The 21,621-nt window shown below is 42.0% G+C and overlaps 1 protein-coding gene across 1 annotated transcript in view; it reads left to right on the top strand.

Annotated features, from left to right (window-relative positions):
* Positions 1-21,621, top strand: part of wdr27 (WD repeat domain 27) — an 85,366-nt gene that overhangs the window by 4,191 nt on the left and 59,554 nt on the right. Inside the window, exons 9-18 of the mRNA XM_049007890.1 lie at positions 1,045-1,144; positions 3,440-3,543; positions 5,507-5,571; positions 8,609-8,739; positions 9,132-9,208; positions 14,201-14,279; positions 15,506-15,577; positions 15,673-15,779; positions 16,281-16,370; positions 17,801-17,922. Of these exons, the coding sequence (XP_048863847.1) occupies positions 1,045-1,144; positions 3,440-3,543; positions 5,507-5,571; positions 8,609-8,739; positions 9,132-9,208; positions 14,201-14,279; positions 15,506-15,577; positions 15,673-15,779; positions 16,281-16,370; positions 17,801-17,922 (947 nt within the window). The remainder of the gene's footprint in view (positions 1-1,044; positions 1,145-3,439; positions 3,544-5,506; positions 5,572-8,608; positions 8,740-9,131; positions 9,209-14,200; positions 14,280-15,505; positions 15,578-15,672; positions 15,780-16,280; positions 16,371-17,800; positions 17,923-21,621) is intronic.

Genomic DNA, 21,621 nt, shown 5'->3' with positions numbered 1-21,621 from the left:
TCATTGTGTTCTGCACAGATTCCAGACACCCTGTGCCAGATACAGCAAAGCTGCCCCAGAACATAACAGATCCTCCTCCATGTTTCACAGTAGGGACAGTGTTCTTTTCTTGATATGCTTCATTTTTCTGTCTGAACATAGAGCCGATGTGCCTTGGAAAAAAGTTCAATTTTCATCTCATCTGTCCATAGGACATTCTCCCAGAAGCTTTGTGGCTTGTCAACATGTAGTTTGGCAAATTCCAGTCTGACTTTATGATTTGTTTTCAACAATGGTGTCCTCCTTGGTTGTCTCAAACAACGACGGATGGTGCGATCTGACACTGATGGTCCTTGAGCTTGAAGTTCACCTTCGAGCTCTTTAGAAGTTTTTCTGGGCTCTTTTATTACCATTCTTAGTATCCGTCTCTTTGATTTGTCATCAATTTTCCTCCTGCGGCCACATCCAGGAAGGTTGGCTACAGTCCCATGGATCTTAAATTTCTGAATAATATGTGCAACTGTAGTCCCAGGAACATCAAGCTGCTTCGAGATGGTCTTATAGCCTTTACCTTTAACATGCTTGCCTATAATTTTCTTTCTAATCTCCTGAGACAACTCTTTCCTTCACATACTCTGGTCCATGTTGAGTGTGGTACACACCATGTCACCAAACAACACAGTGACTACCTGGAGCCCTATATATAGGCCCACTGACTGATTACAAGATTGTAGACACCTGTGATGCTAATTAGTGGACACACCTTGAATTAACATGTCCCTTTACTCACATTATTTTCAGTCTTTTCTAGGGGTACCATCATTTTTATCCAGGCTTGTTCCGCGAGTTTATTTTTTTATAATTCTGTTGAAGCATGGTTGAAAAGCAATGTCTGAGGTGTAGGGTACCAACAATTTTGTCCACGCGTGTATTTACTTTTTAAAATGAAGACTTTAAAAGTAAATTGCAGTGTTTTAGTAATTCCTAGGTAGTGATCTAATTAAGGCAGGTGTACCAATAGGTCTTGACCAAGTGGACCTCAGGTCTGGCTGGTTTTCTTTCTAGGACCAGTAAGCAAGGATGGTGTGGACATAGAGACCACAAAGCCGGTCCTGAGAATCGGGGCCTTCACACCGTCGCCTGACGATGTTCGTGAACAGGACAGGTTTGAGACCAGCACCTTTTCACACCAACACATGCCGCTTTATCACAAACATGTGTGTTTCTCTGGCACCTGATGTCAATATGAGTCTGATTTATGTGCGAAAAATGTTTTTCTGCCTGTTTCTGTGGTCTTCAAGAAATGGGGTTGTGAACCTCTGCCTTAGCCAGAAAAATGATGAAGTCAGAAAAAATTACTGCATGCTCATATAAACCCAGATGAGCTTAAAGGGTTATTAATTCCAGGGAAATAAGCACAAAACACCATATATCAATTGGTAATGAAAATGTAAGGGGAAATTTAAAACTGAAGGTAGCAGCTAGCATGCTGACTACCCATAATGCCAAGGCTGTCATCCCGAAAGCAAGTTAAATCCCTGTTCGATATTGAATATCAAATACATATTTTCTTTCCGTGTGTCAGTTCAACATTTTACTCAGTCTCTTAGAAAACTGGTGGTTTTCATTCTTTTCCACTGGCAAAAAGTTCTAAAGGTTCTAGGAAACCTTCATAAAATATGTCATAAAAAAAGACATTAATTTTATTTCACAGGTGCCTGCAGAAAAGGTCTGGAAGTGGTACCAGTTGTTATTAGAGGTCCAGTGTGTGTTTCCACAGTGATAGCAGGAAACTTCACATTAAAGCTTGATTAAAGGGGCCAGTGCTGTTTTCTATGCTTGGCGGTTAAAACGGCAAACGTTACAATGGTAACCAGGTGAAGGGAAATCTGGGACACAGCTAATTCTATTTTAGGGGCTCCTCTTGTAGGTGCAGCATTTATTGGGGTTATATCCTAACTCATATGTAAAATATGACCTCAGTGTGACAGAGGAACAACCCGAAACTGGACACTGGTTGCGGTTTCCAACCATCCATCCATTTCTCAACTTCCAGGGTAATGGTGAGCCTGGAGCCTATTCCAGGAGGCAAAGGGAACAGGGCAGGGGATTCCCTGGACATCATGCCAGTCCATCACACACGATGGACAAATTAGAGGCATCTACACTCGTGGCCAAAAGCTTTGAGAATGACATATAGACATATATTTGAGAATGAAGTATTGGTTTTCACAAAGTTTGCTGCTTCAGTGTTTGTAGATCTTTCTGTCAGATGTTTCTATGGTAAACTGAAGTATAATTACAAGCATTTCATAAGTGTCAAAGACTTTTATTGACAATCACATTAAGTTCATGCAAAGAGTCAATATTTGCAGAGTTGGCCCTTCTTTTTCAAGACCTCTGCAATTTACCCTGGCATGCTGTCGGTCAACTTATGGGCCAAATCCTGACTAATGGCAGCCCATTCTTGCATATTCAATGCTTGGATTGTTTTAGAATTTGTGGGTGTTTTTTGTCCACCCGCCTCTTGAGGATTGACCACAAGTTCTCAATGGGATTAAGGTGCAGGGAGTTTCTTTGCCATGGACCCAAAATATCTATGTTTTGTTCCCTGAGCCACTTGGTTATCACTTTCGCCTTATGGCACGGTGCTCCATCATGCTGGATAAGCCATTGCTCATCACCAAACTGTTCTTAGATGATTGGGAGAAGTTGCTTTCAGGGAATGTTTTGCTTTAATTCTTTATTCATGGTCATGTTCTTAGCCAAAATTGTGAGTGCGTCCACTCCTTTGGCTGAGAAGCAACCCCACACATGAATGGTCGCAGGATGCTTTACTGTTGGCATGACACAGGCATGACTTTTGTGGAAGGGCTGAAATGCTGTGGAAATAGGTTTTTTGGAATTAAGTTTATTTTCATGGCAAAGAGGGACTTTGCAATTAATTGAAATTCATCTGATCACTCTTCATAACATTCCGGAGTTTATGTATGAAAACAGAGGCAGCAGACTTTGTGAAAATGAATATTTTTGTCATTCTCAGAACTTTTGGCCATGACTGTATGCACATTTTTTTGGACTTTGATTGGAAACCTGCACAACACAGGAAAAATACGCAGACTCCACACATATCGAGCAGAGGTGCAAGGGTACAACCTAGTCAGCCACAGGTGTGGTTTATACCCATTTGAATGAAAAGTAAGATCGGTGTAGCTGGCAGAATATCCCAGGTTGAGTGGGCATTTTGGCTTTTTTGTTGTCTGAGAAATTAATACCCATTACTGGCCCAGTACACTGGGGCATACAAGTCGATTTTGCTGAGTCCTTTTCATTCCTACTTGGTTTGAAGCTTCATACTTCCCTCAAATGGGCAAAGCAACCAGCAGCTCCAGTGTGACGTTCTTGGGTCAGAATGCATGTAGTCTGTGCTAATAGCTAATCCCTCTTATGGCCTTCCCAGGGTCTCGTACAGAGCAGGGAACTGCGTTTGGATAGGCAGCTCTGATGGCCTGTACCTGATCAACTTGGCAACGTCTGAACTGTGCTCAGCGCTGAATCTGAAAGGTAATCTTCAAGTGAAATTATTAAGTGTGCATATTCGCACATTTTTTAATGTGTGTTTACCTGGAAACTGCTTGGTTTCACCCTGCAACACGGTCAAATTACACATTATCGTATTATTGTATATCTTCTGTCCATCCATCCATCCATCCATCCATCAATTCTTCTTTCTTCCAACCACTTACTCAATAGAGGATTGAGGAGGGAGTCTGGAGCCCAGAATAGGCGGGTAGTGGAAAATCCTGGAGGGCATAACACTGAATGTTGATCTATTTCCTGTGAATTTGTTGGACATTATTTAGCAGGACCCCATCAGTGCGCGTCTGGGCGTATGCCATTGTGTGTAGACCCACTATGTTTTGGTTGCATCTTCCAGGTCATGAGGGCCATTCTGACTCCAGGAATCACTGCGCGATTCACCTCAGTTCAGTTGTCTTGTCATTACTCTTTCCTGTTATTCTTATTGTTGCTCCCTGAATTGTAAGGGGGTCTTACCCTCCACCCGCACTTTATGACACCACTGGAGCCCTTGGAGTGGACGGGACAGGCAGAGAAAGCATCTCAGTAAGATGGGCAGCAGCAAAGAGGCACAAACGCAGATGGTGGGGATTTCAGGGCCTGAATGCGAATGGAAAGAATTCGCTGCGAGTATCTCTCTATGCATGCGAGACCTTGTACTTTGTGTGGGGCTGTTTGGAAACTAGTGGGTCAGCCGCAGCACGCAAAATGTCTAAAATCCATCCAGAATGAGGCAGACCCTGCATGTGGTGAGCCTTCTAGAACCGAATCTTGTGCTGTAATATTCCACGACATCAGTACTTTGCCGAGGCACTTCAGTATCACAGCGTCAAAAGTAATCAATACTTGAAACCAAGCAAATAAATTTCACGTTGTTTAGTCACACCTAGTTTTGTTATCTGCAAGTTGTGGGGGTTTTTTCTTAAAGCTTTAATGTTTCTAATTACCAGCTTAGGCGGGTATAAGGGATGCAGGTTAGGAGTCACGCTTTTGAACTGAACTTTTAGCCTAATGACCTCGCTGCCAGAGAACCTGGCATAAACATTGTATCAAAACCTAATTCATATTAAACGATACACATAGGTTTTCTTGCACAATATGAGGCAAACCAGCTATGCAAGTTCCCAAAGAGTGGATGGCGCTGCAGGGCACTAGTGTAGCTATTAGTGTGGCTCTTAGCATAGCTGTTAGCTACGCGCCAGCAATTGTACAACTTTCACATCCTAAGTTCAAAGGGAGATCTAAAGCTCTTCTCTCAAATTCAGATGCACGTCTGATCCATCTCAACACCAAACCATTCCGTGATGTGAATGTGCCCAAAGGAACATTCTCTTCTTGTTTACCCATTAAAAGCTGGAACTGAAAAAGACTAGTAATATGAGCTGTTTGGTTTGATATTTGTTTATAGCTGCCATTCTTGCCTGGTCCTGGTTAAGCTGTGGTTAGGCCATGGCAGCATCGAGAAGGCTGTATGGAAAGCAGGATCATTTTATTGCTGTTGGTTAACCCGATTGTTGTTGGTTGTCGTGATTCCTGTGGTTTGGAGCGTCATGCTGTCAAGCATCTTAAACCCGATTCCCATTTTTCATATATAAACACCCACAAATCTAGACAGGGGTGGTCCACTAGTACCTTTATTAACTAAATGGTGAGTAGTATAACCTGTATGAGTAACTTTTTATTTACCTTTTATTTAATAATTGATTTTTGATTCCCGAAACAACTGGTGGCACAATTAAGTCATTTTTCCAAGAATGCCATTGGGGGTTGAAATTAGATCAATCCACCAGCATGGCTTGAGTCTCAAACTGGGTTTCCTGTAAATTTTATTGGCAGTGATGAAACAAGCGGCCAGGACACCAGTTGGTTTCTGAGACAGGAACAGGTCTGGCTAACGCTTCCTTTCACCTGTGTGACTTGAGTCCCGTGTGGTCTTTTGTCTCCTCAGGCGCCCAAACAGTGAGCGTCTCAGCAGCTGGGTCGTGGGCCATCTTCCATGGAGACGAGAGCAGGGCAAGTATTCTGCCTCCCTCACAGGCATACACTTCCTGTTCTTCCCATATACTAAAACTTTGTATTAAAGATGGACATACACATTTACCCAGTAGTGTCTGCTAGATATCAATAATAATAATAATAACAATAATAATAATAATAATAATAATAAGAAGAAGAAGAATATAATTAGTAGTTTCCTTCTGTTTTTTTACTTTCACTGGTTTAAGGATATGCTTTCAGGATCAGCGCCCATCCATCCCTGCTCATATGTCACTCGCTTGGCCATTAGGTGCTGCTGGTCATCCTGTTCCCTCCTGTCTTTGTACTAGACCCTTGTGTGTTTTCCCTACTTCCTGGACTGCCACATAACTCAATGGGCTAAGTGCACGACAGAGAGGCTATAACTCAGTTGTTATGGGTTTGAGGCCAGCCTTACCTATTTTGATTGTTTATTGGTTTTCTGGTATTCATTAGTCCTTCGCTTCTCTGTTTTGGTTTATCCTACTCATATCTGGTTTAATTCTGTTCTGCTTGTGTTTACATTCCTAGTCCTTTCTAGTGTTAGTCCTTAGTGTTTGTCTATGCTCCCTAATTCCTGTATTTGTAATTTATTCCAGCTGTTTTGTCCTGTAATTTATTTATTCATTGGATTGTCCTTACCTGTCCCTCACTGCCCCTACTTCTGTTTAGCCACACCTGCCCATTGTTAGTCATCGTGTTCAGTGTATTTAAGTGCCTGCCTTTGTCCCCGTTCTTTAGTTAGTCATTGTTTATTCATTTTGCTGTGTTTTTGAGACTCTGCTTGTTTTATAATCCTACTCCCTGTGTTACCCTGTTTCCTTGTTATGTTACTTTATGATTCTTGTAGTTAGTTCTTGTTTTCCTAGTTTACTTTTTGACCCCTCATGGTCTTTCTATTGTGTGCTTTTCCCAGCAGCTTCTGTTTTCTTTTTCTTTTTTTTCTCGTTAATAAACCCCATTTTTCACTGAGCTGCCAGTGGATCATCACCTTTTTCCCACCTCTGCCGTGCTCTGCTGTGACAAAATGCATTCTGTCTGATTTTCCAGGATGTTAGTGAAAGGTCTGCGCCATTTAACGTCAGTCAATTTATGTTAATGTTTATACAGCTGAATGTCTATTCTAAGGCTAAGATTTATGAATATATTCTTGCTGGTAAGCTCTCCTTCCATTCACCTATGCCGTACCTTCGGTATTTTTATAGTGCGGCAATTAGCAGTTTACGGTTCAGTAACGGCAGTAGATGAGTAGTAAAGGTTTTTAAGAGCTCGGTCTGTGCTTTGCACCTTGAAGAAAAGTGGGTTTTCTAGTTTTGACTAGTTTTATGCCGCTGCACAGTGTGAGTACTCAGAGTCCAGACTACCTAACTTGCTCCCATTATAGAAATAACGTTCAAATTCAAAGACATATCGCTCAGACATCACCCAGCTGCCTCAGGTCAGTTTAGCCCATCACACCTCTCTGACCTGGTGAGGCGTCACACTGCCCCTGTTCACTCTCCACTCTCTGGCTATCTTTCCCGCATCTTTTTTTCAAGGCCAGCCATGACTTTCAAATTAGGTGTTCCTTTGACACCAGGCTGCGCCCTCCCAGGATTATGCTTACCCTGGGTTCATTTTCACTCTGGTGGGGTGCCGCCATATTAGTCATTTCCTTTTCAGGGGCTGTTTGAGCATTCAATTTATTTAGTAAGTAAAGTATTGTCTTGTTGTCGATGCTGGTTTGTCTCTGTGCTTATTTCCCATTTGAGCTGTAGCTGAGCTGGATTTCTGGAATGGGGAATGTTCTTATGGGCAAAAGTGCATGGAACGCACAGGTCAGCTGGTTTGCACAGAATTCCGAATGGAAACTTTCAATTTCATTCTTTTTAAAGCTATATAATATATATTCTTAGTTGTATAAAGAAGAGACCGCATGCCATGATGCCGCAGAGGAAAACGGACTCTTCTGTGGTTCAGTCTTTCTCTTTTCCCTGTGGGTTTTTATTTTATAATGGCTTACTGTTAAAATCCATAAAAGGGGAACTGGCTGACACTTTGACCCACGAAAGTGCTATTACCTACACTAACTCCGCACTGTGAAGTGAAGGCATTTTTTTTTACTAATAACTTTTGTTTGTAAGGCTTGTATTAATGCCGACTATAGAGGCCGTCATCGTTGTCTCCGTTGGTATATATTTTTGTAGGGATGGGTCAGATCTCACCAGACAAGATGATTGTGGTTCTCTAAATATCCTGCATGCATGAAACCTCTTCATCCAAATAGCTTTGTTGCACCTTCTATCCCTCCCCGACTAGAGCCACCGCCACCCGTATCACTCAGAGCCCTTTTCTCTTTGTCTCTTTTTTTTCACGTGTCTTCATACGCCAAGTCAGAACGCCGGGACCCAGCTGCTCAAACTTTGTTTATTAACATAGGCATGTAGTGTTACTTTCTTCAGCTAGAACGGTATGTGACTCTGCAGGTTAGGACTCTCTGCCTCACATCAGAAGGTCGTTGCCTTACATCCCATGGCTGGCAGGGAGCTATCGCCCTTCAGCAAGACCCTTAACCTCAATTGCCCCAAGGAGACTGGCTGACCCTGCTCGCTAATCCTGTACTTTCCTCATACATCACTTTGGACACAGGCATCTGCAGAATAACCGCCATAGCGTTTTGTTGTTTTAAAAGCTGCATGCATACTACTCAATGGTAGAATGGGTATGATATCTTCAACAACTTCAACATATGAATTTTAATGTCACCCTTTTAATGTCTGTTTTTTTTTTGTTTCAATACAGATGTTTCTCCTCCTCAGAAATGGCTACACTGTTTGTAGCTGTTTATACAGCTGTGTGTTAACATTCAAGGATTAAATCAAATATTTATTGATTTGAACAGTGACAGTATTAAATTAGCTCATCTCTCGCTACTCTCTTTATTCATCTTTCTATCTGTTGTACATCTTATTATCATCTTCCATGCTTTTACTAGGCTTTTTTCTTTTCCTGTTCTCACACCTGACTGTCGTTTCTGTTTTACCATGCCTTTTAGGTTCTCTGCGTGGTGGCCTCGCTGTTCGATCCCACCGTGGCTCTGTTGGAAGTTGGGGTCCCAGGGTCCCCCGTACACCTCCGGAGCTTCTGGGCCAGCTCTGGGGAACAGAGCTTGTCTGTGCTGCCCAGGTATTGCAGAACACATTCATCCAGACTGGTAGTGATTAAAAACAGAAGGTAACAGTATACATTAGATTGTGTTTGGCTCATGGCTGGTTTCTTCCACATTGTGGGTGGCACGTTCCTTCCAGCTGCATTCCCAGCTCTGCACGCGACCACTTCTTAAAGTTGCCATTGGGGGGGGGGACACTACCCTTTACAGTTTAAAAAAGGCTGGGTGGGAGCTTGCCTGGAAATGCACTCCCCTACCCAGCCTTTCTCCCTGATGTTCCACCATTTTTTTCCAGTTCCAGCTTTCTTTATTATTCTTATTTTTGAGTCATCAATTATAGCACAGCTGTAATGGTGGAAAGTCGAGCGATGTGTTTCTTATGAAGGAATGCATGTTTTTCTTTACGCAGTGCCCGTCCAGTGCCGGAGTCTCCCTTAAACGCAGAGCTGCTCGGAAAGGATGCTTGCAAGCCTCGCAGAAGGACAGGTTAATGACGTTATATAAGGCAAACTCATGCAATGCTGTTGTGGCTAACCTAAGAAAGATTTATCTGAATAATGTTGACTTAATGGCTGTTGGTTGTGATTATCGTTCAAGATGTTATTATCTAAGCTTTTGGTTTAAGGCCTTTTCCGAGTACAGTATGTCATTAGAGACTTGAACGTTGCAAGCCTGGCCAAGCTTGTGGACATCTTTCTCTTGCAGAGTGCTGACACCATTTCCAGCAACACCACTCTGTTGTGTCATATTCCAGGTGTTGGGTGGGATAGGTGGAAAGAAAAAGTATTTAAAAATGGCGTTAATTTGGTGGGACAGTAGGGGACTCTTGCCCATGAACACATAGTACAGTGTGTGTGTATATAGTACAGTAAAGGAGACCAAGTACCAAAAAGAGAGCAAGAGCTAAATCAAGGTTTTAATTAATAAATATGTCAAGGGTGCTACCCCTGATTAATCTCTGAAATTAACTTAATTTCTTTCCTAATTACCTGAGAAGTTTGAGTATTGACTATTCATATTCATAATGGCTTCTGTGCATCATCCCTAAGCTTCTAAGACAATGAAAACACTACATTAACATGATTCTTTAACTGAGAGAATGGGAACATCATGTTTTAGAAATCATGTATCTTAGTCAGGTTTTTAGCTGCATTACTGAGGCCTGTCTACTGAGCTCCAGGCGGGAACCCAGCTCCCAAACTCCAGACGACTCCATTTTTAACCTGGTCCTTAAACACAATAGGGTGTCTGATTTTTTTTTTCCTGAACTTCACTCTGTTTATTTTGGCTCCCCCCTTTAAATAATTATTTAGGCAATACACAGTTTAGTATGGAACTTTAAGTGTCTGCTTGATGATACCTACAAGATTAATACTTGTAGTGTATCTGCCAAGAACACGTTTTATGGTCCTTGAGGAAAAACAAACTGTACTCTAACAACATAGTAAATACAACAGGGAGGTTTGCACTGCAGTTAGATGGCGTTTAAAGATTCAGATGAATGGCTTCTTGGGTATAACCTGAGATGAAAAGATTCACTGGAAGACATCTCTGGGCGATTGTAGTTTCTAACTCTTGTGTCCATCGGGGCCTTCTTTCATAGTGTCTGGTTGCCGGTGCAGTGTGAGAGAATGACCCTGGAACTGTGCAGCAGGCCTGTGTGTGTCATTACACCCTGGCCGCCTCAGACGGCTTCGCAGGAGACAGTAGCTCAGACGGTGGTTAGCATGCTACTATTACAGCTACTGAGAGACACGCTGTTAATGCTAAGTGGGGAGGAGAGAACTCGTGGGGGGGCCTGGATCCTGTAGGCAATGACAGCATCTTGTGCGTGACTTTAGTATAATGCCAAGAACCACAAGTATCTACCTCTCAGATCCTTTTTCTTCCTGTTTGTTCTGTTCTCAGCATCTTCTATTTATGGATCATAATGGAAACAGGGCAGGTTATAAGTGAATGGACCCGGTTAGATAGCCCATCCATTTTCTTTACACTCCGGTCAAAATGTAGGCCCAATTTCTGCCATAGATCTGTGTTTGTGTGTGTGTGTCTGTTTGCGAGTGGGTGTACCTATCTTTATGGGGACACAATGTCCCCATAACGTGATAAATATCTGTTTTTTTTCCCTTATGGGACCCGGTTTCCTGGTCCCCATCAGGGAAAACTCTATTTTATAAAAATCAGTGACTGCTATGAAAAAACTAAAAACTCTTGTATTTTGCTTGGTTACTTATGGTAATGGTATGGCCAGTTGGGGGTTAAGGTTGTCATAGTTAGGATTAGCATTTTTCCCATAGAAGTCAATGAGTGGGCCCCATAAGGATAGGTGTACTCTACATGCGCGTGTGTGTGTGTGTGTGAGTGTGTGTGTGAGTGTGTGCCCTACCCAGGACTAACCTTACCTATAAGTAACCAAACAAAATACGAGACTTTTGGCATTTTAAGTTTTTTGACTGCAGTCACAGATCTTTGTGGGGACCTAAAACATGACCCTCACAACATCAAAATAATACTTTTTATTACATTGTGGGGAACATTTATCGATGGATTTTATTGGGGGGGGGGGGGGGGGAGTCATAATTCTTAAGGTTGTTTCATGACCGTTTATACTGTTGACTTTGTTGCATAACTAGCCAGAGTCAAAGAGGGGTCAGTTGGTGATAATCATGGGAGGGAATCTAGCTGCTCAGGCTCACCGCGGCACCGCTGGGCTCTGGGGAGAGCAGGCAGCCCCTACTGTCAATTTGTCCCCTGCCAGCCGGTGCTGGATTGAAACAGTACCCTTCTTCTCAGTGAGAGCATTATATGGAGCCAGACTACAATTGAATAAAATGGCGAACTGTCCAAGTAGAATAGTTCCAGAACTCTGAAAGGTCCTGGAGGTTGGTTGTTTAACATGGTCCAGCCAGCTGTTCTGGTTCTCTGCTGGCGTCCCGTGTCACTGATGAACATAGTATTTATTTTAGAATGCCTGGGGTCACTATTATAATTTCACCCAGGAAACCATAACCTTTTTCCAGCTCCTGTGAAAGGTCACATCATGCAGAGCCAAGCGCTTCGCACCTCTGCTGTCCACTCCTTTTTAGTCCTGCCTTTCTTCCCACTACTTTATTACCTGTAAATAATTGTATGTAGAGTTTTGCACGCTGCCTGTATACGTGTTAAGGGGGTATATATGGTCCCAGCTTGGTGAGTTTGAGTTGACCTTGTCGTGGAGCCAGGTGGTTGTATTGAAAGTAGCTTGGTTTGCCTACCTGACACATCTCAAGGCTGCCAGCATCCTCCAATCCAAAGTCCCATGAGTCCCCGGAAGAGCCAGGATTTTGACACAATTCTCTACAGGCATAGTTGCAAGTTTTGAGTCACTACTCTTTCCTAATTTCCATACTCTCCTGGAAGGAGAGTTTGTGTTCTGTCTTCCTGTGCCTCAGAATTGCTCACGCACAGGAAGACCGTTGTTTGCTCTAAGTCACATTACGTTAACAAAGATTTTTTTTTTCTTGGATCCTACCGGTGTTAATTTTGACAGCATATTTTGATTTAGTTTTAAACTTAGTTTTAGTCATATTTGTGTCATCTGGTTTTTTTGTTTGTTTTAGTCTTGTTTTAGTTGGCGAAAATTACAGGAATTCATCATCTAAAGTAGATTTAGTCGACTAAATCTACTGTGCATGCAGTCAATGAAACTAAAAGATTTACTCATAGTCTACACACGCGTGCACAGATTATTCTACCTCTATCCACTAGATTCCCCAATGACACATCTGTAAAGCTGTCATTATAGCAGGCCATTAGGTTTGAACATGCAGTCGTTAAAGAACTTGGATTTAACTGTTGTTCTATATACACGATAATTCTGTGCAATTCTAAAATGGCTTTATATGAACTTCATTTATCATTGAATAAAGTTACTTTAATACTTGCATATTAACACAATACATTCACAAATGTCCTCTCGCAAAAACGCTATCAAGTATCAGACTGTCATGCACTTAGGGACGAAGGATGCTGGAGCAGGATGTGGGGCAAACAAATGGGGTTTTACTCAAAAGACCAAAATAAAAAATAGCTTTTTATTTAATTTTTGCTCCATTGTCTTCACAGAAAAAATGTTGTAGCCAAGTAATTTTTATGTAATGGTTTTTATCAACGAAATTAATACTGGATCCTACCTAGTTGTTCATCCTGAAATAACAATCTCAGCATTTCAGTGCTGATGCAGGTTAAGTAAAACAGCTTGAAATAAGAAATCTGATGTCCAATGACGCATCTCTATTGTTACAGTTAGTGAAGTAATGAGATATTAACCTCTGCCTTCATATTTGTACTAATGAATTATTTTGAGGAATTTCAGTAAGTATGGATTTCAGTTGTGTTCTTACTCTTGTGATATTTGTAATAAAATTGGGAAACACTGGTTCAGAATATTCCACTGCTTCCAGAAATATGTGGATTGTGATCCTTTATTGAATAAGCTGTCAGATGGATGGGTGGATTATGCTGTTCAGCTTTGCTAGGCACAGCTTGTAGCGTTGGTCACTGGTTTTTCTGATGCTGTTTCCCTTGGTAACAATTGGATGTTCAGCATCTTATATTTAAACATATTATCTATTGACTATTTTTTTTATTAAAAGCTATGCACATGTAGTTCTCTATAGTGGAATGAAGAAATACTTTTTGGGAAACCACACTCCCTTTCTGAGGGATTAGGAAAAAGTGATCTCACTCTAGTAAGGATATGGTCTGACAAAGCCGGAATCCCTCGGAATATGCTGAGCCTCACGTATGTCCTTCTGGCACATAGACCTTAGGCCTGACCTCAGCACCAAAGGTGTAGATCATTACTTTACCATCTCCACTAGATCAGCAAGCACACGATGGACACATCTTCTCCGATGACCCCAAGAGCTACAATTACATGTTCAGCTCTGTTGTTCTGGTTTCAAGTCGAGGTTTATGTTAAATAAGGAACAAAAATAAATGAAAATTAAAATTGAGGGATTGATCACGTCGTTCATTTGCAAGCACAAAAACTTACAGTGGAGCAGAAATTTTAGTTATTATTTGCTATCTCCTTATAGAATCACATTCCTTCTGTTCTTAAGGTCATCTTTACTATGGTGTATAACTGAATCCACTTTGAGATTGTGTGACTGTTTCGATTTGCATTTTTTTTCTCCAGCTTTTGCACTGGAGTAACAGAGTTAGACTTCATGAATTAAGACTTTTTGTCAATTTTGAACTAGTACAGATATAGAATAAATAGATTTAACAATGATGCATTCTTGGCGATTATAATGATTATGGTTATGAAAAGTTTTTAATGACCAAAGTAAGGGTCAGTTATTCAAATACAATAATAGGAACAAAAATGCAATAATATTTATACAAGTAACAATAACAGTTAAACTGATCTGCGCATGAACTTTTGAGATGCATTGTGTAGAGGAACATTCGATGTTCTCCCCCTCTCTTCAGATTCCAGAGGTGGGGTGAAGAATCAGGCCCTGGTCTTCCACTCCCAGATAAAGTCATCAGGATATGGGATGGCTCCTCGGTGGGTTCTCAGCAGGCTTCTCCCCTTCTGCTCTCCATGCTCTCAAATGCTATGTGATGAGTGGACCGGTGAACTCAAAGGGATATTGTAGTGATGTAATGGTTCTGAAACTAAGATCAAAACTGAGATACAAACATTCACGATCTTGAAAGATGGAACTGTGATATTCAGCCACCCCCCCCCCCCCCAACCCGCCACCGCAGTATTACTTGTACAAGACATTGGTAACATGGGAAAAACAGGTACTGTAGCACAAGTCACAGAAGTGCCCATGCCAGACTGACCACTTCTTATACTGTATGTGACCCATCACCACGAAATGAGTCTTATTGGTGTATTTCTACCAGTGCGACTTAAAGACTCATTTCGTGGTGATGGGTCACATATGGTGTCTTGGCAAATGTTTAAGGATAAGTAAGATATGCTATAATATCCAATACTGTGATAGGAGGCTTAAACATAGAATTGACCAGCAATTTTGTTGCCTTTCCTGTTGTCGTCAGCTACAGAGATCTTTTTTGTGAGGGACTGAGGAAGTGCAATTTTGTTTTGCACATTTGTTTAAAAAAAATGAGAGAAGGTAACATTTTGCATCGTAAGATCACTCTGTACTCAGTGCTGTTCTGCTTTGTTGAGCTGGGGAAAACAGATAAATAGCTGAAATAATTTCTCAAAAGAGATTTACATATTTCCCCAATGATTGCTTACATTTTTCGTGTGCGTGATCATGCAGTGTCACGTAGATGGAAAACTGTCTTAAATTAGTGAAGGGTACCCCCTCTGAACCAGGCCTGCTCTTGTACATCATGAGCAGGAGGCTCTCGTGGTAATACTCTGAAGTTTGTGTGCCTGAATATAGTGGACTTTTGTTTGGTTCTGACTAATGCCTAATTGGTGCATATCAGGTTGTCCTTAAGCAAATTTCCGGTTGCATCTAGCAGATGACGCATAAATATGCTGTATTGTAAATCAAATAGATTATTCCCATTTAACATTTCAAGTGCTTTTGTAAATTAATGTCATGGTCTTTTCATGGCTGTAACAACTTTGAGTGCTTAGTGGATGAATGGGTGAATAGTGGATGACCGTGTCACTGAATTAGCCATACAGAATACAAGCACTAGTCTTGGTGAAACCAGTATCAATGGTTACCAGCAAGGTTAGCAGCAAGTACCAATAGCAGAGGGATTTGTCCTGTAGGGAATCTTATACTTGCACTGTTTCAGGATGGTCATGTTCAGCCCCAAGACCAATGTGCAGAAGAAGAGTCATGGGTCTAAGAAGACCAGCCAAAGGAAGTATGGACCCTTCTGTGGAGTTCTGTCTGACCAGAAGATTGTTGCAGTCATGTTAATAATCAGTGGCTAATAATGCTGTGCCCTTGTCTCAGTAGATTCCTTTTTGCTGAGTACCCAGCGGACACTGCTCCACCGAGCATATTGCACACTCACTTGAGTACAGGTGGGAGACCCACAGCCATCCACAGTCTTCAATATTCAGGTGTGTGAAACACGCACTATTAGTGACCATGGTATCCCATTGTATCGTCCAAACCTGACTGTGCGCAGTAGGCTGAAGTGGGTCCAGGAAGGCAACACAGTTGACAAAGGGTATATTTTGCTGGTTTGTCAGCACCGTCATCAGCCCCAAAACTGTCAAGAATGACTGTTTTGGTCTGGATTCATTTTGGAACTTATACCTGGCCTTAATGTGATACTCCATGTAAAGCAGCGTGGATTCTGCCTTGGATCTTGTGCAGCCACATGCCCAGTTGGACCTAACCTAAGTTAGCACTTGATGAATATACATGTCTGAAATTACAGCCAGGAGGAGGAGAATAGGTTTGGGTTCGTTTCCTTTTACATGCTATTCATGCTGTATATGTGAGTTTTTCATTTTAGCATGTTTGGTAAATGGTTTGTTTTTATCGATCTAGAAATGGTTCATTTCTAACCAACAGGCAACTGTGTGGATGTTTTTGTCTCTTCCTTTCTTGTGCAGGAGATGGAAAGCAGGTCCTGTGTGGGCTTGGAGATGGATCAGCATTGGTGTACAAATCCTCTCTCACTGGCACCCCAGCTGTCTGCGCAGGTAGTAAACAAACGTGATTAAACTTCAGTCTTATTTGCTTTAGCTTATTCTCTGGGGGATTTTTTCTTTTCCTTTTTTCATGTAATCTCTGTGAACCTGAAAAAGGCTTCAGCAAAATAGCCCTGAATTATAACCAATTGTCAGGGTGGAAGGTCTTCGGTTTCTGTAGTGACAATATCAGAAGTGTTATTTTCCCCTCTGTGGAAGATCGAGGGCAGTTACAAGGTTCACGCATCGTCGGCTTGGAACGCCGCTGGGGTAGGAGGTCTGAACCACAACTTCACCTTCAGGCTAAAGTAGACCTTTCTGTTGAAGTACCATGTACTGTTCTTTTGGGTCTCCCATCTCAGTTTTTGAACATGCCAATTTTTTAACATAATAATACATTACGTCTGTAAATTTAGGGTCTATTTCACTTGGAAACTTATAATTTGAACCCTAATATCTCCTCTGTTATGCTTCTAAACAACATGTTGTTCCATTCCATGAACTTTGGGGGGGGGTGTATAGCATGTGGTGTGCTTTGTTTATTCAAATGTTCAGTTTCTGATAAGCTTCTTCAGAAGGCTGGTGTTCTGGCACCTTTTATAGTTTAAACCATTTTCCCCCACGTACTCTATTATATTCATTGCATTGTTCCTGGGCACTTTCATTCGTAAGGAAATATGCTGGTTTGAAGACCTATCTGCAGTCAGAACACAGAATTCTTGTTTTATTGCTTAGTGACTAGGTTTAAAAACACCGCTTGTAAACAGACATTCAGCATGGTGAACCTACGTGGTTAACCCAAACTCCAAATGCAAAATTAGCATTCAAATAAAATAGCATACCTTATTCCATGTGTCACTGAGGCAACACCGCAGGAACGGCACAAAGGAACAGATTGCCACGTAATAGAGGTTCCCACTAGAGGGCAGTATTAGTGTGAGGAAGGCCCACAGGTCAAAACAGGCTTTTCCTCCTTCCTCGCTGCGGCTGACAAGGCCCAGTGGTTTGAGGTTTTTCTGCACAGTGTCTTTCAGTTCACATAAAATTTAGTTATCTCTCCAGTTCCATAGAAGAGAGCTTTATAGACACCTCCAGTCATTCCTCATTAGGTCTGGTTTAGATCAGTTGACCGTGTGATATCATCTAGACAGGACAAACGAATTGCTTCCTTTTCAGGTCTGAGAAACTGCACCATAACAATTGTCACAACTGCAGAAAGCATAAAAAAGTGATAAAAAGTGGATGGTAGCTGTGTTTGTGATGTTTGTCTATGTTAGTGACAGCAAAGATTGTAGCTTTGTGACCAGGGTGTTGAGGGAGAGCACAACTGTCAGAGCTGGAGTTAGTCACACAGCAAAGGTGACGCTCTTCACAAAGTCGTCCTAGAACAGAGCAGCCTGCCTTAAAGCCCCCCTTCCTCCTCTCTGGTGTCCTGTCTGCAGGCCATGCTGGGGCAGTGAGCACCGTGGGATGGAGTCACAGCCGGAAGTGGTTCCTGACCGCGGCCGAGGATCACACCCTCCGGATTTGGCCACTGGGGACTGGGGAACCTGCTCTCGTCATGGTACGTTTGGGTAGGGTCTGCTGTATTACCACAGCCATATTAAGAGAACAGCAACAAAAAATGCATACAGCTGCCCCTTGGTATCTGCGGGGGATTGGATCCAGCACCCCTTCTGTACCAAAATGCACGGATATGCCAATCCAGTATGTAAAATGGTGTAGTGCTTGCACATAACCTACACACATCCTCCTGTATACTTTAGATCATATCTAGATTACTTATAATACCTGTGGCAATGCAAATGCCATGTAAATAGCTGTTTTGCTGTATTGTTTAGGAAATAATGACAAGCAAAAGTAGCCTCCACATCATAGTACATATAGCAATTATACTTATAAGTTTCTCACTTAATTTATGTGGAATCAGGGTATTGCTTGGCGTGCAACCAATTCAAGTTTTGCTTTTTGTAACTTTCTGGATTTTTTTTTTGTTTATTTGTGATTGGTTGAATCTTGAGATGAGGGACCCGTGGATATAGCGGGCTGATTGTCTCAATATTCAAATTATTATTAAATAATTATTATGCAGTAATATAAATAGACACTGAATACGTCATAAATAATGCGGATGATAAGTATTTATTTGGCTGGCATTTCATACTAACTGGGGTCATTTTAAATTACTAGAGTTCTTGGGTGGAGTGGGACTTTCAGCCCAGGGAAGGTGGATCGGCCATAGTGCCGACACAATACTAGACACCCCTAAATAAGCTGATCATTTACTCTAATTTCAGAAAATGGTAACATACTAAATCAAGCCAAAGATTCATATTAGCAAACTGCTAAAACTGTTAACGGATACTTTTAGAAAGAGCATCCAGCTACGTGGAATTATCGGGACGGATAACTGCTCAGTTATCCTCGGCAGACATGGATAGAGGGGCCCCTAAGCTATGTTTTGGGGCTGAAACAGAAAAGAAAGTGTATTATTAAAAAAAAAAAAAAAACTATGGAACATCAATAATATGCTAATCAAAGCACCAGGTGCCAGTGGAAAAACTTACCAATCAAGGTAGGGACAGGAGTGCCGTCAGTAAAATGCACAGATCGGGGGAGGCAGGTATTGCGGCAGTAGATCCATTGATGAAAACTAAGTCTAACTGTTCCTGGGATAGTTTATACCTTACTCTGCCCCTGTGGTTAAGGTTATTCCTGATTTCTTTGCATATGTTCATTTAATTGTGTTCTCTCCACTTTTGTTCACAATTTGTGAAGCACTCTAGCGAGATTGTCTTTGATACTAAGGAGACATAATGTTATTCTTGTATCTTTGCATCGTTTTCTTCTTCTGTTAGGCTATTTTGTGCCAGTTCACTTGGCAGTAAAACAACAAAGTGGTGTAACATGAAGTCTCAACGTATGAATAGTCCATCATAGCTGGGCAGGGGGCAATTTTGTCTATCCTGAAACCTGTTGCTAAAATGCAAATAATATACTTGTTGCTTTAATATAAATGATCGCATTACATTATATGGGCAAAAGTATTGGGACATCTGGCCATTACATCTACCGGAATTTTTATGACATGCACTATATTGCCAAAAGTATTGGGACACCTGCGTTTATACACACATGAACTTTAATGACATCCCATTCTTAATAGATAGGCTTTAATATAGATTTGGCCCCCCATTTGCAGCTATAGCAGCTTCAGCTCTTCTGGGAAGGCTGTCCACAAGGTTTAGGAGTGTGTTTATAGGAATTTTTGACCATTCTTCCAGGATAGCATTTGTGAGGTCAGACACTGATGTTGGACGAGAAGGCCTGGCTTGCAGTCTCTGCTCTAATTCATCCCAAAGGTGTTCTGTCGTATTGAGGTCAGGGCTCTGTGCAGGCCAGTTAAGTTCCTCCACACCAGACTCACTCATCCATGTCCTTTTCGACCTTACTTTGTGCACTGGTGTGCAGTCATGTTGGAACAGGAAGGGTCCATCCCCAAACTTTTCCCACAAAGTTGGGAGCATGAAATTGTCCAAAATGGCTTTGAATGCTGCAGAATTAAGAGTCCCTTTCACTGGAACTAAGGAGCCAAGCCCACCCCCTGAAAAACAACCCCACACCATGATCCCCCCTCTACCACATTTTACACTTGGCACAATGCAGTCAGGAAAGTACCGTTCTCCTGGCAACCACCAAACTCAGATTCATCCATCAGATTGCCAGACAGAGAAGCATGATTTGTCACTCGAGAACACGTCTCCACTGCTCTAGAGTCCTGTGGCGGTGTGCTTTACACCACTGCATCTAACGGTTTACATTACACTTGGTGATGTTAGGCTTGGATGCAGCTGCTCAGCCATGAAAACCCATTCGATTAAGTCCTTTATGCACCATTCTTGAGCTCATCTGAAGGCCACATGAAGTTTGGAGGACTGTTGACACTGCAGACAGTTGCCGACTTCTGCACTCTGTGTGCCTCAACATGCGTTGTCCCCGATTTTACGTGGCCTATCACTTCATGGCTGAGTTGCTGTTGTTCCCAATTGCTTCCACTTTGATATAATACCACTAACAGATCACCATGGAACATATAGTAGTGAGGAAATTTCACGAATGGACTTTATTGCACAGGTGGCATCCTATCACTGTACCAAGTTTGAATTCACTGAGCTCCAGAGAGCAAGCCATTCTTTCACAAATGTTTGTAGAAGCAGTCTGCATGCCTAGGTGCTTGATTTTATACACCTGTGGCTATGGAAGTGATTGGAACACCTGAATTCAATGATTTGGAGGGGTGCCCCAATACTTCTGGCAGTATAATGTATTTATGACACAGGCATCTACATGGAGTTGGTCCCCCTGTGCAGCTATTATACCTGCTACTCTTCTTGGAAGGCATTCCACAAGATTTTGGAGTGTGTCTCACTCAACCGCGTCTTTATGGACCTTGCTTTGACAAGTGGGGCACAGTGATGCTGGAAGAGAAAAGAGCCTTTCACACAAAGTTGGAAGCATAGAATTGTTCAAAAAGTCTTGGTATTCTGAAGCATTAGCAGTTCCCTCCACTGGAACAAAGGGGCCTAGCCCATCCCCTGAAAAACAACCCCATCCCTCCTCCACCAAACTTTACAGATGGCACAAAACAGTCAGGCAGGCAATGTTCTCCTGGCATCCGCCAACCCCGTACTCATCCATCAGGCTGCCAGCGAGAGAAGTGTGATTCATCACTCTACAAAACACATTTCCAGAGTCCAGTGGTGGCGTGCTCTACACCACTCCATCCAACACTTGGCATTGTGTTTGGCGATGTGAGGCGTGCATGCAGCTGCTCAGCCATGGATGCCCATTCCATGAAGCACCTGGTGCACAGTTTTTTTGTGCTGGGGTTAATTTAAGAGGAAGTTTGTTACTCTGCAGTTCAATTCACGAGCTCTTCAGAACGACTTATTCTTTCGCTAATGTTCGCAAACATAACTGCATGGCTAGGTGCTTGATTATATACAGCTGTGGAAATGGGTCTGAATGATACACTTCAATTCAATGATTAAGAGGTGTGTCCCAACCTCTTGTTCATATACTGAATCTTATATCCATAGATGTAACTTCTGGAAATTCTATCTTAACAAAGCCTCTAGTTTTTGGGTGCCCCAGGTGGCTGTCTACCCTCGCCTTATGGTAAGTCCTCCCCTGGCAATTACATGATTTCTAAATCAACTGAAATTGTACTTATTAAAATGATAATCAGTAGTGATATTGTGCT

The sequence above is a fragment of the Brienomyrus brachyistius genome, chromosome 3 (genome assembly GCF_023856365.1).
Source record: "Brienomyrus brachyistius isolate T26 chromosome 3, BBRACH_0.4, whole genome shotgun sequence".
Classification (NCBI taxonomy): Eukaryota; Metazoa; Chordata; class Actinopteri; order Osteoglossiformes; family Mormyridae; genus Brienomyrus; species Brienomyrus brachyistius.
This window is presented reverse-complemented; position numbering and strand designations above follow the sequence as displayed.